Below are 21387 nucleotides of genomic sequence, written 5' to 3' on the forward strand. Positions count from 1 at the left end.
CTGAATTTGACAATGTTACAGTTCTTTGATTCTATTCATTCTTCTTTGAAAGAAACTTTTTTTAACAATTTATTCAGAATCTTTTCTTTTTTTTTTTAACATTCATTTTTTGAGAGACAGAGCATGAGTGGGGAGGGGCAGAGAGAGAGAGAGGGAGACACAGAATCCAAAGCAAGCTCCAGGTTCTGAACTGAGAGCACAGAGCCTGATGCAGGGCTCAAACCCACAGACTGTGAGATCATGACCTGAGCAGAAGTTGGATGCTTAACTGGCTGAGCCACCTAGGCACCCTTGAAAGACACTGTTCTAACTGGAAACTGCTTGTTCCTGAACTGAGTAATAAGTGAGTATTTCCTTTAAGTCATGGAAATTTATAGTTAGAAGGAACTTGAAAATTCACATAATCCAAATCAATCTGGTCCTAATTTTTACAGATGAAAATCCAGTTTAGGGCTGTGAGCAGGTCCATGCTGATAGTTCTACATGGTCATAGCTCACTACCACATTCTGAACGTGGAGTAGATTCAGTGTGATTCCCATTAATTTTGCTGTACCAAAACATAGGGATCCCTAAGGGAGCAGCTGACAAATAATGAGTAGGATATTTATTTCCTTTGCTCTTAGGCTCACCTCCCCTGAAAGAGGGATCAACAGCCTGTGTCCATCTTCCAATCCCTTAACCACAGCACTGAATCCAACATGGCAATGAAATTTCATACTGAGAGCCAACTCCAAATGATTTGTCTTGGCTCTTCAGACTGTTCATTGAGAAGTTATTTCCTGAGCTGGAGTGGAACGGGGTTGTGTTCAACCAGTAATGTCAGCCATGGGAGGAGGTTGAGGGTGTGGTGGAGCATGTGCCATGTATTTGCCCATTGACATTTCTGCAGATTTAGCAGCCTTGTCCTTTCTTTGATGCCCCACACTTTTCCTGCTATGAACACTTCTTGCCTGCCTATGAACCCTTCTTAGCTGCCTAAGAAGGGTCACTTTCAATGTTCCATTGGCCTGCATTTCTGGAATGTTTCTTTTCTCATTTGATGGTGAGCTTTAGCATATAAGTGGCATGGGTGGAATTTACTTTGTAACTGAATGTAGTGTTAGAAGCAGAGCCAGTTCTCACATCCCTGAGGTTGGATGTTTTTATAGCTTCATAGACTTCATTTCTGGATGGAGCTAAAAGTCACATTTCCAGCAGACTTTCAGCCCATCAAAAAAAAAAATGCAGGAAGATACAATTATGCACATGCTTATATTGTTGTTTTTTTGCAAAACACTCCATCTTCCTCAATCCCAGGGAGTCATGAGAATAAATTTACAGGTGAGTGTTAGTCCAGGTATCCTGGATGACAGGGTAAAATATTGATCCTGTAGATCAAAAGCACAATTAACATGTGCCTTGGAACTTGGACAACTGCAGGAGTTGTGAGGCTGGGGCTGAAATATCTCCATGGGTGGCAGTTTCAACATAGTACTATCAACTTTTTCTTTTTCTTTTTTTTTTTTTTCCACTTAGGCAAGCTAAGTGTTGAAGTGTTGGGCAATGTTAGAATTCAGGTAAATTCTGGGGAAGTTAATTTCCTTCTATTCTTCTGCCTACTGCTTAACTTTCTTCCAATTCAAATCATTCTATTTTCTTTTCAATGACTCACGTTTTCTCTATTACTTTTCAGCATTGGGGTATTGAAACCTCCATGAAAATTTTTACTTTTCCGAATTTTTTTTTATCAGAAGTCTATATTATTGAAATAGTAAAAGAACACGCGGATGCCTTCTGGCAACTAGATATTCTCTGCTCTTGACTTCTGGAAAACACAAAACTGCTCCTCTTTTGATGAGAAAGCAATAAAAGCCTGAACATGACTTGTGCTTTGTGTCATGGAACTTGGGCAAGTCACTTTGGATCTATGTGCTTCATTTGTCTGTAGGTATAAATGTGTGTGTGTTGGGGGAAAAAGATTAACAGAGAGCAAATGAGATCAGTAGTTTTCTGAGCCTTTAAAACCCTAAGATTATGGAAGAAAAAGTTTGAGCTAGTGAGAATCCTCTGTCCTTTTTCAGCTCGAACAACTCTGTTGTTATTAGCTTCTGTGTTCGAGTTTATTTGAAAGATGGTTTCTATTGTTTTAAATGTGAAAACTACCAGCATCAATGAGTCTTAGATTCCTTCCACTTCTAATATTTTATGTTACCTACATGTAATCAGATAGTCCCAGATTGGTGAGAAAGCACTGTGTGATTAAGAACACCATCTCTGTCAGATGTCCTTGTCTTTGAATCATAACCATACCCTACAGAGGGTCTTCAGTAATATTATCCTCTCAAGGACCTAGTCATTATCTTATTTATAATGGAGATAATAGTTGTGTCAGTCTCATAGGATTGTGGTGAGAACCAAATTAGATAGTTAACAGTGTTCAGCAAATCATAAATATGCAATATGTGATAGGCATTATTATTAATCTGAAGAAACATTGGCTTTATCTATGGTATACAAATCTTCCTTTATTACATCATTTATGTTTATTCCAAATAAGCTTCTCCTAGAACCAATTCTCAAAGCATTAAAATAGAATATCTAATACTCTGCTACTCGTTTATCTTGACATCAAAAGTACATTTATATAATTTTAGAATGTTCACTTAAGTGCAAACTAATCTGTAAAATATAATTCACCATAACATGGCTATGTAGGTTTTCAGCCAAAAGTTTTGAGTGAGAAGTTAGAATGAAAAAAATTTAAGATGAAATGAATGGTTTCTATGGATGATGCTTTGCTGAAAATCAGTTTTTCATAAAATTTAAGCATATATTTGCAGAACTTTATTTTTCTTTCTTTGGGTCTCAATTTCTTGATCTGCAAGGTAAAGGGACTGGACCTAGTAATTTTTCAGTTTCAATATTTATGATTTTCTAGGTTTTCAGATTACTGTCATGGAATATGGCATTCCAATCAATTTGTCTCATTTCTCCAGGCATCTGTCTCCTCAGCTGTAAATTGAGAAAAGAATGTTTTTAGCTTTCAGCTACCTTTAATTCCAGCATTAGAATTTTGACTTTTTATGATGGTCCTCAGTAACTCTTCAGATACATAATCATCTGAAGTGTATCACAAAATAATTTTTGTTTAAATTTCTAGGTGCATAGTTAAAAGCTTATTAAACTGTATCAGAAAAATCTGGGTGCCCACCAGGACAAAATGATGGAAGGACACATTTTCTCTATAAGGAACTCAGACATCAGACCTATGATGATGATGTGATGATGATGATAATCATGGCTTACATGGGCTTACATGATAAAACTTTATTTTTTATTTTCTCCTTCCCCTCTTACTACTACTCCTTCTAGCTCCTTTTCTATTACATTGTCATATCCTTGATCACAAATGTTAGAATTTGTGAAAGGCTCTTTCCTTGGTTCTCCCTTTTTCTAATTCTTCTCTTTCCCTAGACGGTTTTACCCATGCGTATGGTTAATTACTAACCTATAAACAAATAAAACGTTTTTATCTCCAGTCGAGATCTCTTTTCTGAACTCTGGACCATATATCAGTTGCTTACTTGATATATTTTCTTGGGGGTCTCAGTGGCACCTCAAATTCAATATGCCCAATTCAACTTCATCTTTCTTCCAGAGAAGTCAATCCCTTTCCAGTGTTTCTATTTTAGCTAATGGTACCTATCTTCTCCAATTATGTTAGCCAAAACTTGACAGTCATTCTTGACATTCTCTCTCCATCACCTCTTGCCCAATCAATTACCAATCAGTTGGTGACATTTACAATCACAATATTTCTCAAATCCTCTCAGATTTCTCACCTTCACCACACTAGGTAAGCTACCAATATCTATTATCTAAACTTCCTAGATAGTCTCTTAATTGGTCTACTTCTGTCCTTGTTCCTCAATCTACTCTGCATATTGTAGCCATGTCATCTTTTTATTTTTATTTTTTATTATTTTTAATTTTTTTAATGTTTATTTATTTTTTGACAGAGAGAGAGACAGAGCATGAGCAGGGGAGGGGCAGAGAGAGAGGGAGACACAGAATCTGAAGCAGGCTCCAGGCTCTGAACTGTCAGCACAGAGCCCTATGCGGGGCTCAAACTCATGAACTGTGAGATCATGACCTGAGCCGAAGTCAGTTGCTCAACTGACTGAGTCACCCAGGTGCCCCAGCCATGTTTTCTTTTTAAAATGCTATCTAAGAGGCTTTACTTAAGCCTCTACATGGCTTCTTTCTGTTCTAAGGATAAAGACAAAACTTAACTACAGGGCTTACATACTCTACTCTTCTTGTCCCTCAGCTAGCACCATCTAATTCCTTGTTTTCTTGTGCCAGCTTTGCTGATTTTCTTTTAGGTCGTCCAATGGAGGAATGTACACTGTCTCCTCCAACCACAGGACCTTTGCTTATGCTGATCCTTTTGAGAACCAATATAGTTTAGTGGCTAAACATACAGCACCTGAAGTCTAATATTTAAGGGAGACTTCCTGGGTTCAAATCCTGATTTTACAACTTACTTAGTAGGGTAAACTTGGGTAAATTATTTTACCTCCTGTGCCTCAGTTTTCTCAACTGGAAAACAAGGATAATTGCAATATCTACAGTCAGGGATGTTAGGATGATCAAATAATCATTTGCAGGGAAGGCCCCACTCTCCTCTTTCTTGCCCGGTTAATTTCTTCTCAAACTTCTGTTTAGTCCCAGGGTCACTTTCTCTGAGAAGCCTCCACTGACCTCTCTGATTGAATCCAATTATTCCTTTACAGCTTTGCCCATATCTTGAATGTCTTATTTGTAATGCTTCATATAGGTACAATTTTATATTTTTCTGAATGATTTATTTTGGTCAACAGTCTTTCTCCCTGGAATGTCAACTCCAGGAGCCTGGGGATGGTGTTTGTTTTTGTTAACTCTTCTTTCCTCCTAACACAAAATCCAGCACATTCCAGTTTCCCCCAAAATAGTTCTTGACAGAAAAAGATGCTAAACATCCCTGATTGAAAGCTCCTTGATAACCTCTTTCCGTGTTTAAGTCAGTGCTTTGCATACTAATTAATAAGTTCAGAGAAGGAAAGCATGGTAGTCAATCAAGCAGTTAAGCTGTATATCTGCTGCCAGTTCTTCAGCAAGGGACTCTGAGCAGGAGGGTTTTCTGCTTAATAAAGTAGGGATTTTGCGGAAATTATATGTCAGGTACATGGACCTGGGTTTGATTCTTGGCTCCATTATTTGATGCTGTGTGACCTTGGTCATGTCACTTGACTTCCCACAGTCTTAGTTACCTCATCTGTCAGTACACCACAGTACACAGCACAGTCAATTGTTGTTACCTAGGCAACTGAGCCTAATGAGTTTCGATTGACCTGAAGTATACCTTGCCCCTTGTGTAATCCAGTAATTCTCCCTCTGTGGCGCAGTAAGAAACTGCCTTCCCATCCAACCCCCACCCCCTAAAAGAGTTAAACAAAAATTCCATGCTTTTGGTCAGAAAACAAACAGGGATAAATCAGTGCGAATGCAAAATAGAGTTCCAAAGGCATCCGTCATGCAAGGAAGTTTCTTCTCTGGTGCTTCAAGTCTCAAGTTTGAAGGTGACAGTGGGTGGGGCGGCCTGGGCAGTTAGGATGATAGGGTTATTTGCTGGTTCTCATCTATGAGACTGACCCCGAGAACAGAGAAAAGCCCTCCGTCCCTGAGGCTGCCCAGATGCCAATTGGATCCAGCTAACCACCATTTTGATCTCTGAGGTTCTTTTATCCGCCCCCACCCACTGCCCCTTTTAAATCAGCTGAATCCATTTCTTGAGAATCACATAGAAAATGACTCCTTACTCATCTCATTCAGGAAAAAAAAAAAAAAAAAAACCCTTTCCTCACAATAAAGACTAAGCCCCTAGTCCGCTTCTCTTGCAGCTGGCCACTTTGCTGTGATGAGAGGAGTAATCCGGTTTTGAACTTCAGTGAAGGAATGAACTGCGTGTAAGCAATGACCACAGTGATGTCTGCAAGCCATGGATATTGTTTCTTCCACTAGTCTTCTCTTTTCTCCCTCCTCCGTTTCAAACTCGTGGAACCAACCGGGGCTGTGAGTTTCAGGGTGTAGTGTAAGTAAAAAGGGATCGTGAGGGCGCTTGGTGTGCGTTCAGAAGGTGTTGTGCTTAAACCTGACGAGTGTCTGTGCGTGAAGAACTATTAAAGTATGCTATGCGTGCGGGACAAGACTTGTGCAAGTAAGTGCAGAAAAGCGGTAGTGTGTACGTGGTGAGTGTGCGCGCGCGAGTGTGTCCGAGCGCCAGGGGCGGCCCGCCCGCGCGCCCGCCCGCCTCGGCTTCCCGTGGGCCGGCGGGGCCAATGAGCGCGCGGCGGCAGGGGCGGCGGGCGGGGAGGGGGCGCCGGAGCCCTGCGGATGGAGGCGCGGGCGGCGAGGCGCGTTCATTCCGCGCGGGCGTTGCTGGCTGGGGGAGGCGCAGTCACTGGCCTGGGATTGGGGCCGGGACTCGGGGTGGCGGGCGGCTCCCGGGGCTGGGATGCGCCGGGGGCTCCGTGGCGGCAGCGTTGGCGGAGGCGTCGGCGGCGGCCGGGGGACGAGCTAGCGCCGCGGCGCGGGGAGCCAGTCGAGCCGGGCCGGCGAGCGGAGGCGGCGGCGCAGGCAGAGCGGCGTCCGGAGCCCGAGCGCCGCGCGCCCACCATGGCCGCCCAGGGAGAGCCCGGCTATCAGGCGGCTCAGTCGGACCCGGGCTCCAACAGCGAGCGCAGCACTGACTCGCCCATGCCAGGTTCCGAGGACGACCTGGTCGCCGGGGCGCCCTTGCATAGTCCTGAGTGGAGCGAGGAACGCTTCCGCGTGGACAGGAAGAAACTTGAGGCCATGTTACAAGGTAGGCATCCCCCGCGTTCTCCGACTCCCCGTCGGAGCCCGTACTCCTTCGCGGACATCCCTGTCCCGCGCCCAGCTCCCTACTCCAGCGACAGCCAACTTAGTTCCCCGGTCCCCTCCCCCACGGAACTGCAGGACACCCAAGGAGTGAAGACCTCACGGGACTCTCCACCCTTCCACACCTCTCCGGTCTTCAGGCACCGGGAGCCTTGTGCTAACTTGACCCGGCTTCAGAAAAGCCAAAGGCCGAGTTTGTACCGGCGCGCCCGAGTTGTGTTCTTGGATACTTTGGAGATGCCAACTTTAGTCCGGACACCCGGGCTGTGTCATCAGGACCCACTAGGACCGCACAGAGTATGCATGACTCTATCCCCACTCGCTGATAGCCTTGAATTCTACCTCTGAGCCCCTCTCTGTTTCTCCTCTTGTCAGTATCCACTTCCTCCAGCTGAGGGGCCTTGTTTAGCTATTGGGAAACGCTGCCCGTGTCAGAATTTAAGATAGGAGTTCCCTCCCCTCCACCCTCCACGGGGCGGTAAAGAGGGGCCTGGATGGGGGTAAGCAGCCAGAGTGTGGGGATTGTGTCAGCTCAATGCTGCTGGGTTGGAGGACACCGTGTGTTCACCTCCTGACAGGCTTATAAAACAGATCCTGAGTTACACTCAGTTCATGAAAATCTTCCTGTACTATGAGTATCTGTCTTACACAATTTATATGTGTGTGTGTGTGTGTGTGTGTGTGTGTGTTTAATTACCTAGTTTCTCTGGGACTTTCCCAGGCACAATAGCTTTAACCATACCGGACTGGAAACAAATAGTGAGTTTTAATGGGATGTTTGGTTTCTCAGAGTGAATGCTAACATGTCCAAGGTCATTTTGACCTTCCTTAAAAATGTTAATTACTAGCCTACCTGTAAAGCCACCAATGTGGTCATTTCCCTTCTCCAGAAAAATAGAGTAGTTTGAATGACTGTGATTCTGTAGAGGACCAGGCATTAATTTGATTAAGGATGTATGATGGGTTCATTCAGTGGCTAGTACCCTTATATCATTAGAGGATTGGAGCTTTCCAACTATCTTTTGTGGCTTTGTGCATAACCTACTTTGACTTTATCAGTCAATGCATCACAACATGGAGATTTTTAGCCCTTCCTGGAGATTTTAGCCTCCCCAGTGGCTTTTAAAACAATTAAACAGGTTATTTTAAGAGAGAACAACATATTTTCCAAGACAATAACTGGGTAGAAACAAACGGCAGGAGTGTTTGGCTGGCGATTGTGGATGAACTGCAAGCTCATCTCCCTTGTTGCTTATTGTTATTGATAAACATCCCTAGTGCTTAATGTGTCTTTCTCTCTTGTTCTCTCCCCTGTCCCCGCTTTAAATTATATAATTTTCTAGAGAGTTACTTCTGTGATAAACTGTTCAAATATGGATAATGTATTGCAGATTTAGAAATTAAATTATAGTAGATTTGGAAATTAAAGTTGTAGTTCAGTAATACATTTTATTTCATTTGTTCCCTGGTTCTTTTTACTAGTTTCTGATTGTAAAACAAAGTATTAAGTTTATTCGTAAAAATATTGTGAGATTGTTTGGATCAAACTGATAGAGTACATACCCATCCTTTGACCAAGTTTCCAGTTTGTTTCCTACACGAGTGTGGAATGATGTGAAAGGTGGATCTTATAATAATACTATATCTTCCTTACCTGTTCACACAGGTAGTGACAGTGATGTTAGTTTCTAGGAAACCCTCGTGTATGACTTGAGCTTTAGAAGTGGCTTTCTTTGTTTTTGTTTTTGTTTTTTTTTTTTTTTTTTTGAGAGAGTGAAAGAGCAGGGTGGGTGGGGGGAGAGGAGGGGAGAGTGGCAGAGACAGCGAAAAAGAATGAATCTTAAGCAGGCTCCATGCTTTGTGCAGAGCCAAACTCCGGGCTCCATCCTGTGACCCTGGCATCATGACCTGAGCCAAGATCGAGTGTTGGTCGCTTAAGTGACTGAGCCACCCTGGCCAGAAGTGGGTTTCTTTTTTGAATAAATTAATTTTTTCATTTTGAATAAAATGAAATATGGGTGATACATTTCTTAAATTTGAAGGCTATCCCCTTGTAGATATATTCTGACATGAGATGGTTTAAAATTGCTTCACAGAGATAGTTTCTTTTATAGAAAGTCCTAAAAGAGTTAATATTTATTCAACAATCTGTATATAATGAAATATTTACATTTCAGCCCCAAAGAATTCTTTAATGCTTGAACATAGCGCTTTGATTAGCTTCCTAGAAATCATCAAGAAGTGGATTATGCATTCCGAGAAAGTAAATTTGAACACGTTTGACAATAGAACCTAGTGCACAGTGTACCAAGGCATTTTGTGATGCATGCTTTCTAGTGTTAAATTATGTAGAACTACTGTGTTTGAAGGAGTAAGACTGGTTTTCTGAACAAAACATAATCCTGTGTCTCTTTGTTTTAAACCAGATGATTATAGCAAGAGTGGGCAGTAGAATCACTCAAACCTAGATTCGAATCCCACAGACCTTGGGACAGTTCCTGGGCTTGCCTTTGTCTCAATTTGCTCATCTCTAAATGGGACTGATAATTAGTTTTTCTTTTACGGTAGGTACTATGAGAATTAAAAGAGATATGCCTGATAAGCTAAAAACTTGCCACACTGTTGGTAAATAAGAGCTTAATATAGATTAGTTGCTTTTATTTTTATTAATAGTAAGTATTACAGCATGGATTCAAAAGATTTCCAGCACCTGTTATAATTTCTGACCTGTAGTGCAATTTCATATTGTAGAAGTAAAATATACACCAAGATAGGAAGTTTGGTAAGTCAACAAGTATTCGAATATTGTTAGATATTCTTGGGTGTAAAACTTTTCATTTGGAAAGTATTTTAGTATTTGTATTGTATTTAGTATCCAGCTCAAATCAGGATAAATAAGATGATCTGTCTTTAAGTCTACATAGTGCAAATTGGTGATTACAATGCTTGGAATTTGTTTCTAGAGAGACTGTCCTGGGGGCAAGTTAATCTTTAATGGGTTGCATTTTTATTAGTAGAGAAATTCTTCTACGCAATGGACCAAAAATTCAGTGATATTAAAATATGGGCAGTAGGGCACTGATCAAAGAAATTAAATACCATTCTTGGATGATCAGTGAATCTCAAAAGAATTGATACACATAAAAACCACCAGGCTGAAAATGTAGGGAAAAAGTCAGTAATTTTTCTTTTTTTCTTTTTTTTTTTTTTGGTTTAATAACTACTTTGGAACAGCCATGCAGAGTATTTGACATTTTTGTTCCAGTGTAAATGAAGATTATCAACTTTATTAGTCAATGGTTTTATAAATGGGAATTATTTTCAAGTTTATTTAAGGTAATGGTCAGCCTTGGAATGGATACCATGGGCAGCACTGTTTAATCATAAAGAAAAATTGTTTTTAATTTATTTACTAATTTTCAAAAATTAGATTTCATGCCTTGTGTGAGATAATAGTATTAATTCATTTAAGTCAAGGAAATGTGAGTTATAGTATAGAAAGATAGAGGAGAATGGTGTAAAGTCAGAAGAATCAGAAATACAGTTTTGGTGTTTTCTAGAGACCCTGAGAGGCAAATGTAGAATTTGTATATTTATACTTTTCTCTCTCTTTCTGTCTCTGGGGCTGTTTTACATCTTACTGTTACACTTTTCTTTTTATGTTGAAAAACATAACACATGTGCCATATAATTAAAAATTCCAATAGGTGCCTGGGTGGCTCAGTTGGTTAAGCGTCTGACTCTTGATTTCATATCAGGTCATGATCTCCTGACTGGGTTCCTGAGATTGAGCCCCACATAAGGCTCTGTGCTGGTGGCACTGAGCCTACTTGGGATTCTCTCTGTCCCCTTCTCTCTCTGCCCTTCCCTCACTGGTACTCTCTCTCTCAATAATAAATAAACAAAAAAATTAAAAAAATTCCTACATATAGTTTAGAAGCATAGGCATTTTCAAAATTTCAAATCCCTTGTTTCATTATAGAAAGAATGGAGTGTTACAAGGTAGGAAGTGTCCTGTTTTCATGAACTGAGGTTGACATCTGGTGGGCTTTTAGGATATTGCTGTTAAAGACTTTAAAAACCATGTTGCATTTTTACAATGATAGGCAAAATGGGAATCATTTACTTCTGCTTGCTGGAGTAGCAGAACTAGCCACTAAAACAGGTTATCACACATCATTGATTAAAAGTAAGAGCAGCATTAATGTTATTTCTTTAATTCAGCAAGTGAAATGAATCTTTAGTGAAGATGGTCTTATTTTTTAGATGTTTTGTGTGAGAAATACGAAGCACAAATATGTGAAAATTAGGGACTACTGAAAGGGAAGATAAATACGAGCTCAGCTGAATATAGTTTTCTAGCTAATGCTTGATTAAGGCTAATACAACAAGAGCAAATCTAATAACCTAATGAAGTTTAGTGGTTAAAAGCACAAGGCTCTGGGCCCAATGTGGATTTGAATCTCAGTGCTGCCTTCTAATAGGGAAATAGGGAAAATTCATCACCTTCACTCCTTTTTCTAAAAGGAGTTGTTAATAGTTCTTGCATCTTGAGGTGGTTGTGGCAATTAAGAGAAAAAAGATGTATGTAAAACATTATAGGGCTGGAAGTGCTGAATAAATGGATAATAACTATTTATTATAAACCGTAATTCATAAAATGAACATTCTTATATTGAAAATAAAAATCAGGTGTACTGGAAAATGAATTAAAATGGTCTTATGATAAATGAATAATCATAGCTATCTAAATATTATTGGCCTTCCTGGTAGCTCACAGTATGATGAGTATATTAGCTTCTTGTAAAGGTGGTTGAGTATATACTGAGTAAAATTATATTAGACATGAGTGTGAAATTCCAGATTTTGCTCAGGATGAGATGGCTTTACACCCTGTTTAGTTGTCCTTGCCTTAAGTATTTTTCATTTTTTGAAGGGTCCTGAGCCAGTCACTTCTGAAATTTTTACTAAAGAGTAGATGAAAAATCAATCTCCCTTCTAGTTTTATGTTGCTCTGAATTTGTCATTCGTTGGTATCTGGAAAGACACTTCTTTCAAAGTCTGTGTCTGGGCTTACATGTTCTATTTGCTCACTTGTAAAATGGGGGCAGCAGTAGTCCTATCTTCTGGGAATGTTGTGGGCACTGAATGAGACACTGCATGTGAAAACCTTAGCCTAGTTCCAGGCACATGGTGCTTAGTAGGTGTTAGTGCAACAGCAGCTCTGTGCCCTGTGATGGATAAAGATTTCAAAACCTTAGAAAACAAATGCTTGCCAGTTTTGTTTCTTTGTTTGTTTGCTTGCTTGCTTGTTTTTTCAAAGCTGCCTGTAAGTCCCTTTTGTTTAGGGGAAGGAGAGATTTAATATTTAGGTGTAGTCTTTCTCCAATCAGAAAGTTAGGACAATTGCAGTGGAGTCAGAGAGCAGAACTGAAGGTTAAGATCACTTTATAAACAATGAAAATGTACATCAGTGGTTGTGTAGCTTGACAGTAAAGAGCTCAGGAGCTGCTGTTAGAGTGGCCCATATTGGGGTCTGCACTTTGCCTCTAGTAGGGTTCCTGTAAGGATAAAAGGAGATGGGTGTTAAGTCCCTGCCCTCATGGGCATCGAGGACACACTCTCAGTAAATCTTAACTTTGTGGAGACTGGAGTTTTGGTGAAGTTGATCATTGATAAGTTAAAACAGAAAGGTTTGTCATATTGATGATTTTAATGGGTGGGAATGTATTTGGCTCTGACTAACAGAAAACTCAACACAGAGTGGCTTAAACAAGCCAGAGGTTTATTTTCTCCACCTAACACAAAACCTGGAGCTAAGAGGTCTCAGCCCTACAATAGTTGTCCCAAGGGCATCAAGGAGCTCAGCGACTACTCTCCTCACCTCCCCCTCCCTCAAGTGGCTTTTGGCCTCATTGTTGTAGACTGGCTATAGCTATGCCTGGAGGTGCATCTGGGGGTCTGTGCAGGGGAAATGAGAATAAACATTGTTTTCTATTTAAGATTTTGTCAAAGAATTCTCTCTCCTGAAACTTCCATCTGTATTTTTTTTGGCCACTCTTTGCTACAAGAGATGCTGGAATTAAAACTTTTTTTCCAGCTTTTCTAACCTAAGTAAAGGAGAAAGGGAACCAGAATGGATCATTTCCCTACAGCAGATGAAGCAGGGGGAATTGTAGCAAAATACGAAGTTGTGATTGAAGCGGCAGAGGCTTGCTTGTATTTGGAGACTGGCCTGCACGGAGAATCCCTAGAGATTTAGATTATTTAGTGGCATTATAGGTAGGTAGAGTTTCTTTCTTGGCATAATCCAGGAATAAACATAAATTCCAAAGACAAAATATCTTTGATCATATAAAGCTCTTCTCATCCTGCTACTGCTTTTACAAACAGGACCTAAGGCCACTAAGTATTGTAGCTTTTTCCTCCACTGTTTTCTCCATATCAGGTACTGTTTTTTTTTCTTTTTTTGATAATTACACAACAGTACAAATGCCCATTTTCCCTTTTATTACCCAAGATATCCTTTCTCTCTTCCCTTTTCCTTCCTGCTTGTCACCCATCTCAAATTGGTTTTGGAATCGACAGGTTCAGTGTACTTCATGTTTCTCTCCTTTTGGGTTTTTGTAGATTGGTTACTGCAGTATTCCGGAATTTGTTCAGAAAGATTTAAGTCATTTTGGAGGCAGTTTGATAATAGAATTATCATCAGATTTGTGCCACGTTTTGCTGTTTGAAATTTTCCAGAATGATGAGCTATTAAAATATACCAGTTGGCTCATTCTTGTTTATTCTGTTTATTTTATTTAAAAAAAAAATTTTTTTTTCAACGTTTATTTATTTTTGGGACAGAGAGATACAGAGCATGAACGGGCGAGGGGCAGAGAGAGAGGGAGACACAGAATCGGAAACAGGCTCCAGGCTCTGAGCCATCAGCCCAGAGCCCGATGCGGGGCTCGAACTCACGGACCGTGAGATCGTGACCTGGCTGAAGTCGGACGCTTAACCAACTGCGCCACCCAGGTGCCCCTATTCTGTTTATTTTAAATATAGTTCTTAAAAAATGCTTGGGATAACAGTGGCCATATATATTCCTTTATGTAAAATGCTTAATAAACTACCAGGGATGAGGCACAATTGTAATGCTAACTTATAGTGGCTTTTGCTGTGCATGGGGATGACCTTGGCAAGAAACCCTTGTTTTGCTGCAGAAGCCACAAATTTGATTTTTAATCCTTGTGGTACTAACATTTAGGGCAGTATCCAAAATGCATAAACCATTAATAGAAACATTTTGTAGATGTTATTTATACATTTGTAAATACATTTCCTGCCTCCCAAGCTACTAATAACTGTAGGCGATGAAAGCATTTAGTTGTTACCAGTATTAAATCGGTGCTGGCATATAAAAAGTGAATGCTCACTTTCTAACTGTAAAGTAGTTTTTCTGTTAAAATGAATAAGATAAACCAGACGTTAGTTTGCATATTGAGTTTATGTGAAGCTTAATTGCATCTCTTGTGTAGCAAGATGCTTAAATCTAGGATTTGAAAATTAGCCATTGCAGTTTTTTTTCCTCATTATGAAAGTAATGTGAACTTCTTATAGAATATTCGAAAGTACAAACAAATGTAAAAAAAAAAAAAAGAGAGAAACCAAATGTCATTCCTAATCTAGCAGTAACCACTGATAATATTTTGGGAATCTAGCAATAACCACTGATAGTATTTTGGGAATTATTTTCTGGTCTTTAAAAAATATGTCCACACGTAATTTATTTTTACAACAGATATTGAGTTCCTACTATATATCAGGTACAGTGTTAGGCTTTGGGGATGCAGACAAAACCAAGGTGAATATAGTCCCTACCCTTCTGTGTCTTGTGTCCCTTGCATTCTAAAGTGGGATCACACCCAGTTTTCACTTAACATTGTGTCATGAGTATTTTCCATTTCATTAAAGATTTTGACGAGCATGGTTTTAAATGGATATGAACTATCCCCTTGACATATCATACTTTGCTTAAACATAGCATTTGTGTGTGTGTGTGTCTGGGAGTGGGAAGAGCCTAATGTTTTTACTCAGATTGCCCAAGATTCAGATCCTGGGCAGATTAATAATTCCTGCCCGGACCAGTAAATAACTTCTCTGAGCCTCAGTCTTCTTATCTCTAAAAAGGGGATAAAAGTATCTTCTAAGTTGTGAGGATTAGAAATACTGTGTGTAAAGCACCTACCAGTGCCAGATGCAGTGCATATACTCAAAAAATTGCAGATGATAAATATTAATACTGCTGTCCTAAACACTCTTGCCTAAAAATGTTTTTTGCATCCTTGATTATTCACATAGGAAAAACTCTTACTAGTGAAATTTTGGGGGTAAAGGGCATGGGCATTTTAAGACTTTTGATAAAGTTTGGAAAATTATTTTCCAGAAAAAGTTTCACAGGTTAGGCAAGAAGAGACAATAGATTTGCAGGATGTCTGCTCCTTGTGCTTGTGCTCTTACAACCTGGCTTGTTTGAGCTGATAGTGGTGAGAAATTAGGATGTAATTGAATTACCTATCTAGAGTTAGAGCTCTGTATGTTTCCTTCACTGAAAATTTTGAATGGTGTTTATTTTACTGGATTAACATGTCTTTGGATCAATAGTTTTTAAAATCTGTATGCATAAAAATCTGTATGCATAGAAAGGCAAACTCTGGGCCTCTCTTGGAGATTCTGATTGTGTAGGTTTGAAGATTGTAGTGGTGGTTGGAATCTGCATTTTGAAAAGAATCTCTTGTGAGTCTAATGTAGGTGATCCTAGGACTTTGTAGTCTTTGAGAAACATTGCTACATAGATGATGATGATCAGAATTAAAAAGCTCCAGATCCTTTTCTTTCTTTGATTTCCTTTATGTTTGAATCCAGTACTTTCTCCATGTTAAACCATATTGAAGCATTTTAGTCTAGCATAATTTGTTACTGGCACACCATCGTTTACAGTGGCTTGTTGTAAGGGACTTGAGAAGAGCCCAAGCCTATATATTCCTTTGGGGGGGTATATTGTCTTTATTATTGCACAGGAGTCTCAGAATAAATTTAATTTTCCTACAGACTCCCATTAAGTTAGGTGTAACAGACACCTACCTATTTAATATATTATGAAATAATCTAAAAGGACACATTTGTTGTTACAGAAGTTTAAAAAGCAATATGAAGGGAACTTTTTTTAATTTTGTTTTTTTAATTTACATCCAAATTTAGCATGTAGTGCAACAATGATTTCAGGAGTAGATTCCTTACTGCCCATTTAGCCCATCCCCCCTCTCACAACCCCTCCAGTAACCCTCTGTTTTTTCTCCATATTTAAGGGTCTCTTATGTTTTGTCTCCCTCCCTGTTTTTATATAATTTTTGCTTCCCTTATGTTCATCTGTTGGTGTGTCTTATCTCATATGAGTGAAGTCATATGATATTTGTTTTTCTCTGACTAATTTCACTTAGAATAATACCCTCTAGTTCCATTCACATAGTTGCAAATGGCAAGATATCATTCTTTTTGATTGCCAAGTAATGCTCCATTGTATATATATACCACATCTTCTTTAACCATTCATAATTCGATGGACATTTGGGCTCTTTCCATACTTCGGCTATTGTTGATAGTGCTGCTATAAACATTGGGGTGCATGTGCCCCTTCAAAACAGTATACCTGTATCCTTTGGATAATTGCCTGTTGGTACAGTTGCTGGATCATAGGGTAGTTCTATTTTTAATTTTTTCAGGAACCTCCATACTGTTTTCCAGAGTGGCTGCACCAGCTTGCATTCCCACCAACAATGCAAAAGAGATCCTCTTTCTCCACATCCTTGCCAACGTCTGTTGTTGCCTGAGTTGTTAATATTACCCATTCTGACAGGTGTGAGGTGATATCTCATTGTGGTTTTGATTTGTATTGCCCTGATGAGGAATGACATTGAGCATCTTTTCATGTGCCTATTGGCCATCTGGATGGCTTCTTTAGAGAAGTGTCTATTCATGTTTTTTGACCATTTCTTCACTGGATTATATGTTTTTTGGGTATTGAGTTTGATAAGTTCTTTATAGATTTTGGATACTAAGCCTTTCTCTGGTATGTCATTTGCAAGTACCTTCTCCCATTCTGTTGGTTGCCTTTTAGTTTTGCTGATTGTTTCTGAAGGGAACTTTTAAGAATAAAAACAATCATCTCACTATCCTAATGGCTGTTTTCACTTTTCTGCCTTGAAAAGTAGTCTTGACATAGAATCCTTGACTATTTGCATAGAGTTTATATAGTTCATGCTGTAGCATTAACTATTTTGTATTTAGCATTTAAGCTAATAATGTTTTATATTTCTTTTTGATTCTTTTCAGAATTAAAATTTTATAGTTGAATACATTTGGTCAAAAAAATTTTATAGACCACCTTATAGTAAACATGAATTACATTGCTTTTTTTCCCTTTGGAACTGTATTCTGAGGGAAAAAAGTTGAGGAATATGGTTACCGAAGATTGGTAGTGATTTTGAAAGCAGCAGCCAACTTTAATTGAGCACTTATGTGTGAGACACTGTTCTGGTGCTTTAGGCCTGTTCAGCAATCCCCACCTCTTATGCTACAATCTGTGAGATACCAGTGCTATGGGGATCCGTGTTTTACAGACAGAAAGGCTATAATGAACCCTTTAAACTTGGGGCCTGGTTTCTTTTTGGAGTTTTTAGTGGATTTAGATACTCATTTTCTCCTTAGGGTTGTTGTAGAATTGAAGCTCTTATGCAGTGTGGAGACATACCACATCTGGATCTAAGATGAGAAACTGTACTCCAGAATAGGTTCATGTTTCCCCAGCTCCCTGCAGAAATGCAAAGGAATGTGGTGCTAGGCGCAAAGGTAGGTTAGAATTCTCAGTGAGAATGCATGTGTTCCAAAGCTCTGCCTTCTAGTAGCTTTGGTTAACTCTTCTGCTTTCTTCTTCATGAAACAGGGTAATCACATCTCTTTCCCAGGGCTGTGGTGAAGATTATATGATCGTGTATACAAAGTTGGCTCACAGTTGTTCCCTGTACATGGCCTATCTGTTTCAAATTCATCTCCCATTATCTCCAGCATCTAGTCCAGTGTTGTGTTTATAGAATAAATGACCCATGGTGGAGCTCGATTGAAAACTGTTCTATTTTGGGCTGTGGACCTGGCATTGACCTCCTGGAATTGGACTTTAAAGGTAGGGCATGTTCTTGGCCTTAAGAAATACCAACAGTTCTGCCTTACACAAGGAAGGCATAGTAATTGTCCATATGCAAGTTAGTTTTACTTTACCTTTATTCTAGGGACCGTGTAGAATCTTGTATGGTTAGTGATAGTATTTTAGTGAGAGTATTAAATGAGAATATGCAGAATAATTCAGGGAGGTTAATGTTGAATAATTTGTATCTGTATCTGATCTCAATTAATTTTATACATTGAAATTTATCAAGGTTAGCCTAATTATTTGCAGATACTGGATTATCTTTTTCTTTTTTTTTTTTTTTAAATTTTTTTTTTCAACGTTTATTTATTTTTTGGGACAGAGAGAGAGCATGAACGGGCGACGGGCAGAGAGAGAGAGGGAGACACAGAATCGGAAACAGGCTCCAGGCTCTGAGCCATCAGCCCAGAGCCCGACGCGGGGCTCGAACTCATGGACCGTGAGATCGTGACCTGGCTGAAGTCGGATGCTTAACCGACTGCACCACCCAGGTGCCCCTGGATTATCTTTTTCTTACAGGAATACATCTTCAGATACTTGTTTAAACATGATTTTAAAGCATCTCAGATAAGAGACCATCCATTCTTGACATAAGTGGTCTTTTATGTTAGTTTGCTCATTGCACTAGGATACTCACTGAAGTCCTTTTGATTAGAAGGAAATAAACCATTCCTCTCAGAAGAGTGGGTTAGTCAGGCAACTTGAGTTCATGATCTAGTCTTGCCATTGACCATGTACAAATCATTTAACCTCTCAGGATTTTGGATTAGATGCCCCCTCAAATGCCCTCCAGTTTTAGTGTTCTGAGTCTTTTGCACAGCATACACTACAAGCCCAGTAGTGCCTGGCATGTGGTGTTGGAGGCTGAGTCTACATACATGAGTGGTTTGAGTACGATACCACACATGAGCTTTCACAGCAAATGGGGGAAGAGGGTACAATGAAGATGTTTGGAATATCTTGGTTTTGGAGGAGCAACTGCTCAAAAGACAGCTGACTGTGAGCTGACATCTTGGCAGTCAGGTTTATAGTGCCTATGGGCTAGATGTTAGCTAATTTAAGGTTTTTGATAGTAATGTTTGAGGTTTTTGATTTAAGGTTTTGCGTTAGATGAGCAAAGGATATTGTATGCTTCCCTAAGTAGCATATTCTGGTCACATTTTCCTTCTCTGCCAAAATGTCCAATTATCAAGCTTCATGTGCCAAGATTTGCATATGTCATATAAACCACTAGAGAAGTATAGTAGGGGAATATAATAATGTTCATTAGAGTAAAATCTCAATTAAAAAGATATCTATCTGTATGTCCAAATTTTAAGTATTTTCAGAATTATTTTAATTGCTTGTTCATTATTGAGAACTAACACAATATTTCTCTTGTACAGAAGACCACCATAGCTTGTGTTGTTTATTTTTTGGGTTGGTCCCTTTATCATATTCTGAGCTTTTGAAGTACCATTTAGGCAAAATCAGTATTTTGGCAAGAAATTGTTATCTCTTGTTTTTTTTTTAAAGGTTATTTTATCTTGAGAGAGAGAGAGTGCGAGCCTGCTCAAGTGGAGGAGGGGCAATGAGAGAGGGAGAGAAGCCCAAGCAGGTTCTACACTGTCAGCATGGAACCTGACACAGGGCTCAATCCCATGAACCATTAGATCATGACCTGAATCCAAATCAAGAGTCAGATGCTTAACCCACTGAGCCACCCAGGTGCCCCTAGATACTGCTATCTTTTAAATTGTTTGATTATAATGATCTAATTTAAAAAGCCAGAAAAATATATGTTTAGCTTGAGTGTTGCAGGAGGAATCCTATAATGGAATGTTTATTTTAATCCAGGGGGAATGCTTTTCTTAAATTTTTTTTAATATTGGTAAATGAAACCCAAGATTAGCATCAATCTAAAGTTTTAATTTTTATTTTTTTATGGGATTTATAATTTAGTGTAACATTGCTGGCAGTCATATTTTCACCTAAAAAGAAAGATTGCTTTCAAAAATATATTTACAATCAATGAATGGACTTCTGAGATGCATTATCTATGGAAAATATGTTTGACCAAGTCAAAACATCTAGTCTTGAGCAACAAATATTATAAAAGTGGATTTGAATTTGAAGGAAGTTCTGCATAAATTATTAGCTTTCAAGCTTGTAAAAATTATCTTTTATTATAAAACATTAGGAATAGTGAGCCATCTGAAAAACCCAATGGGAAATTACTGTATGTGTTAAAAAAATCATGAGGTCATGTTATGAGACTTCACAAGTTAATAAGGATTTTTACCTTTAAGAGGAATACAGTCAGGTGGAAGAGAAGAAACCCACCTATACTCAATAACAGAAAAGAAAAGTAGATCCCATGGAGTAAGGCCCTGCTTACATAATGTGCTTCTTAGCCTGGGGTTGCCTACCTCTGTCCCTCAAGGCTAGTACTTGTAGCAGCTAGTTTATTTGGGAAATAGTCTCAAGGAGAGGAGGTGAGGGAATAAGGAGAGTCAAATGGGGAGGAAGAAGCCAAAGCCAATACAATGATACATTATTGACTTGGTTACTTATGAGGGTGACTATTATTTCTGGTGAGTCCCAGAGACTACATCCCTAAATCACCCATCCGAGGGATTAAAAGGAGAAGCCATTTGTCTAAAAGTATCTATCCCTCTTTCAAAAGGATTGAGGGTTGCCCCATGAAGTTTGTCTTCTCAGAAATTCTAGGTTACATATGTGTGATACCTCTTGACCTTGCATGCATCCAACAAACTTCGAGAACAGGAAGTGATAAGTCTGTTTGGAGTAAGATTGAGATGAGGCACTGTTAGCACAAAGTGGGTTGACACCTGCACAGAGTCATTAACTATAGCTGACTGGAGTCGGAGATGAAGTGTGGTGGAGGTGAGATGGTATATAACATAGTCTGTACAGTATAATAATTTTGTATATTTTAGGTGCAAAAAAATTCAGAAAGAGAAGTGGGTGTTTGAAATATGTTATACCTTTTCTAAATCAAAGACCAGTCTTCACTATAAATTTTTGATGACTGCTATTGTGTATGTTTCCACTGAGTTTGTTATAATGTGACATTACAGAGATAACTGGTCTGTTCTCAAAAAGATGGTGGAGTAGACAGCTCTAGAATTCACTCCCTTACAGAAACACTGACTTAGCAATATACAGTCCAAAAATCCATTATGAGAATGCT

At 39.2% G+C, this 21387-nt stretch overlaps 1 protein-coding gene across 3 annotated transcripts in view; it reads left to right on the forward strand.

Annotated features, from left to right (window-relative positions):
- Positions 1-6490: 6490 nt before the first annotated feature.
- Positions 6491-21387, forward strand: part of BICC1 (BicC family RNA binding protein 1) — a 295442-nt gene continuing 280545 nt past the window's right edge. For 2 of the 3 annotated variants that reach the window (XM_047825731.1, XM_047825733.1), the window contains exon 1: positions 6492-6887. In XM_047825731.1, the coding sequence (XP_047681687.1) occupies positions 6698-6887 (190 nt within the window). In that variant the 5' untranslated portion in view covers positions 6492-6697. Of the gene's footprint in view, positions 6888-21387 lie in introns of all 3 variants that reach the window. The other variant, XM_047825734.1, reaches the window with a different exon arrangement.

Source organism: Prionailurus viverrinus, chromosome D2 (assembly GCF_022837055.1).
Source record: "Prionailurus viverrinus isolate Anna chromosome D2, UM_Priviv_1.0, whole genome shotgun sequence".
Lineage (NCBI taxonomy): Eukaryota > Metazoa > Chordata > Mammalia > Carnivora > Felidae > Prionailurus > Prionailurus viverrinus.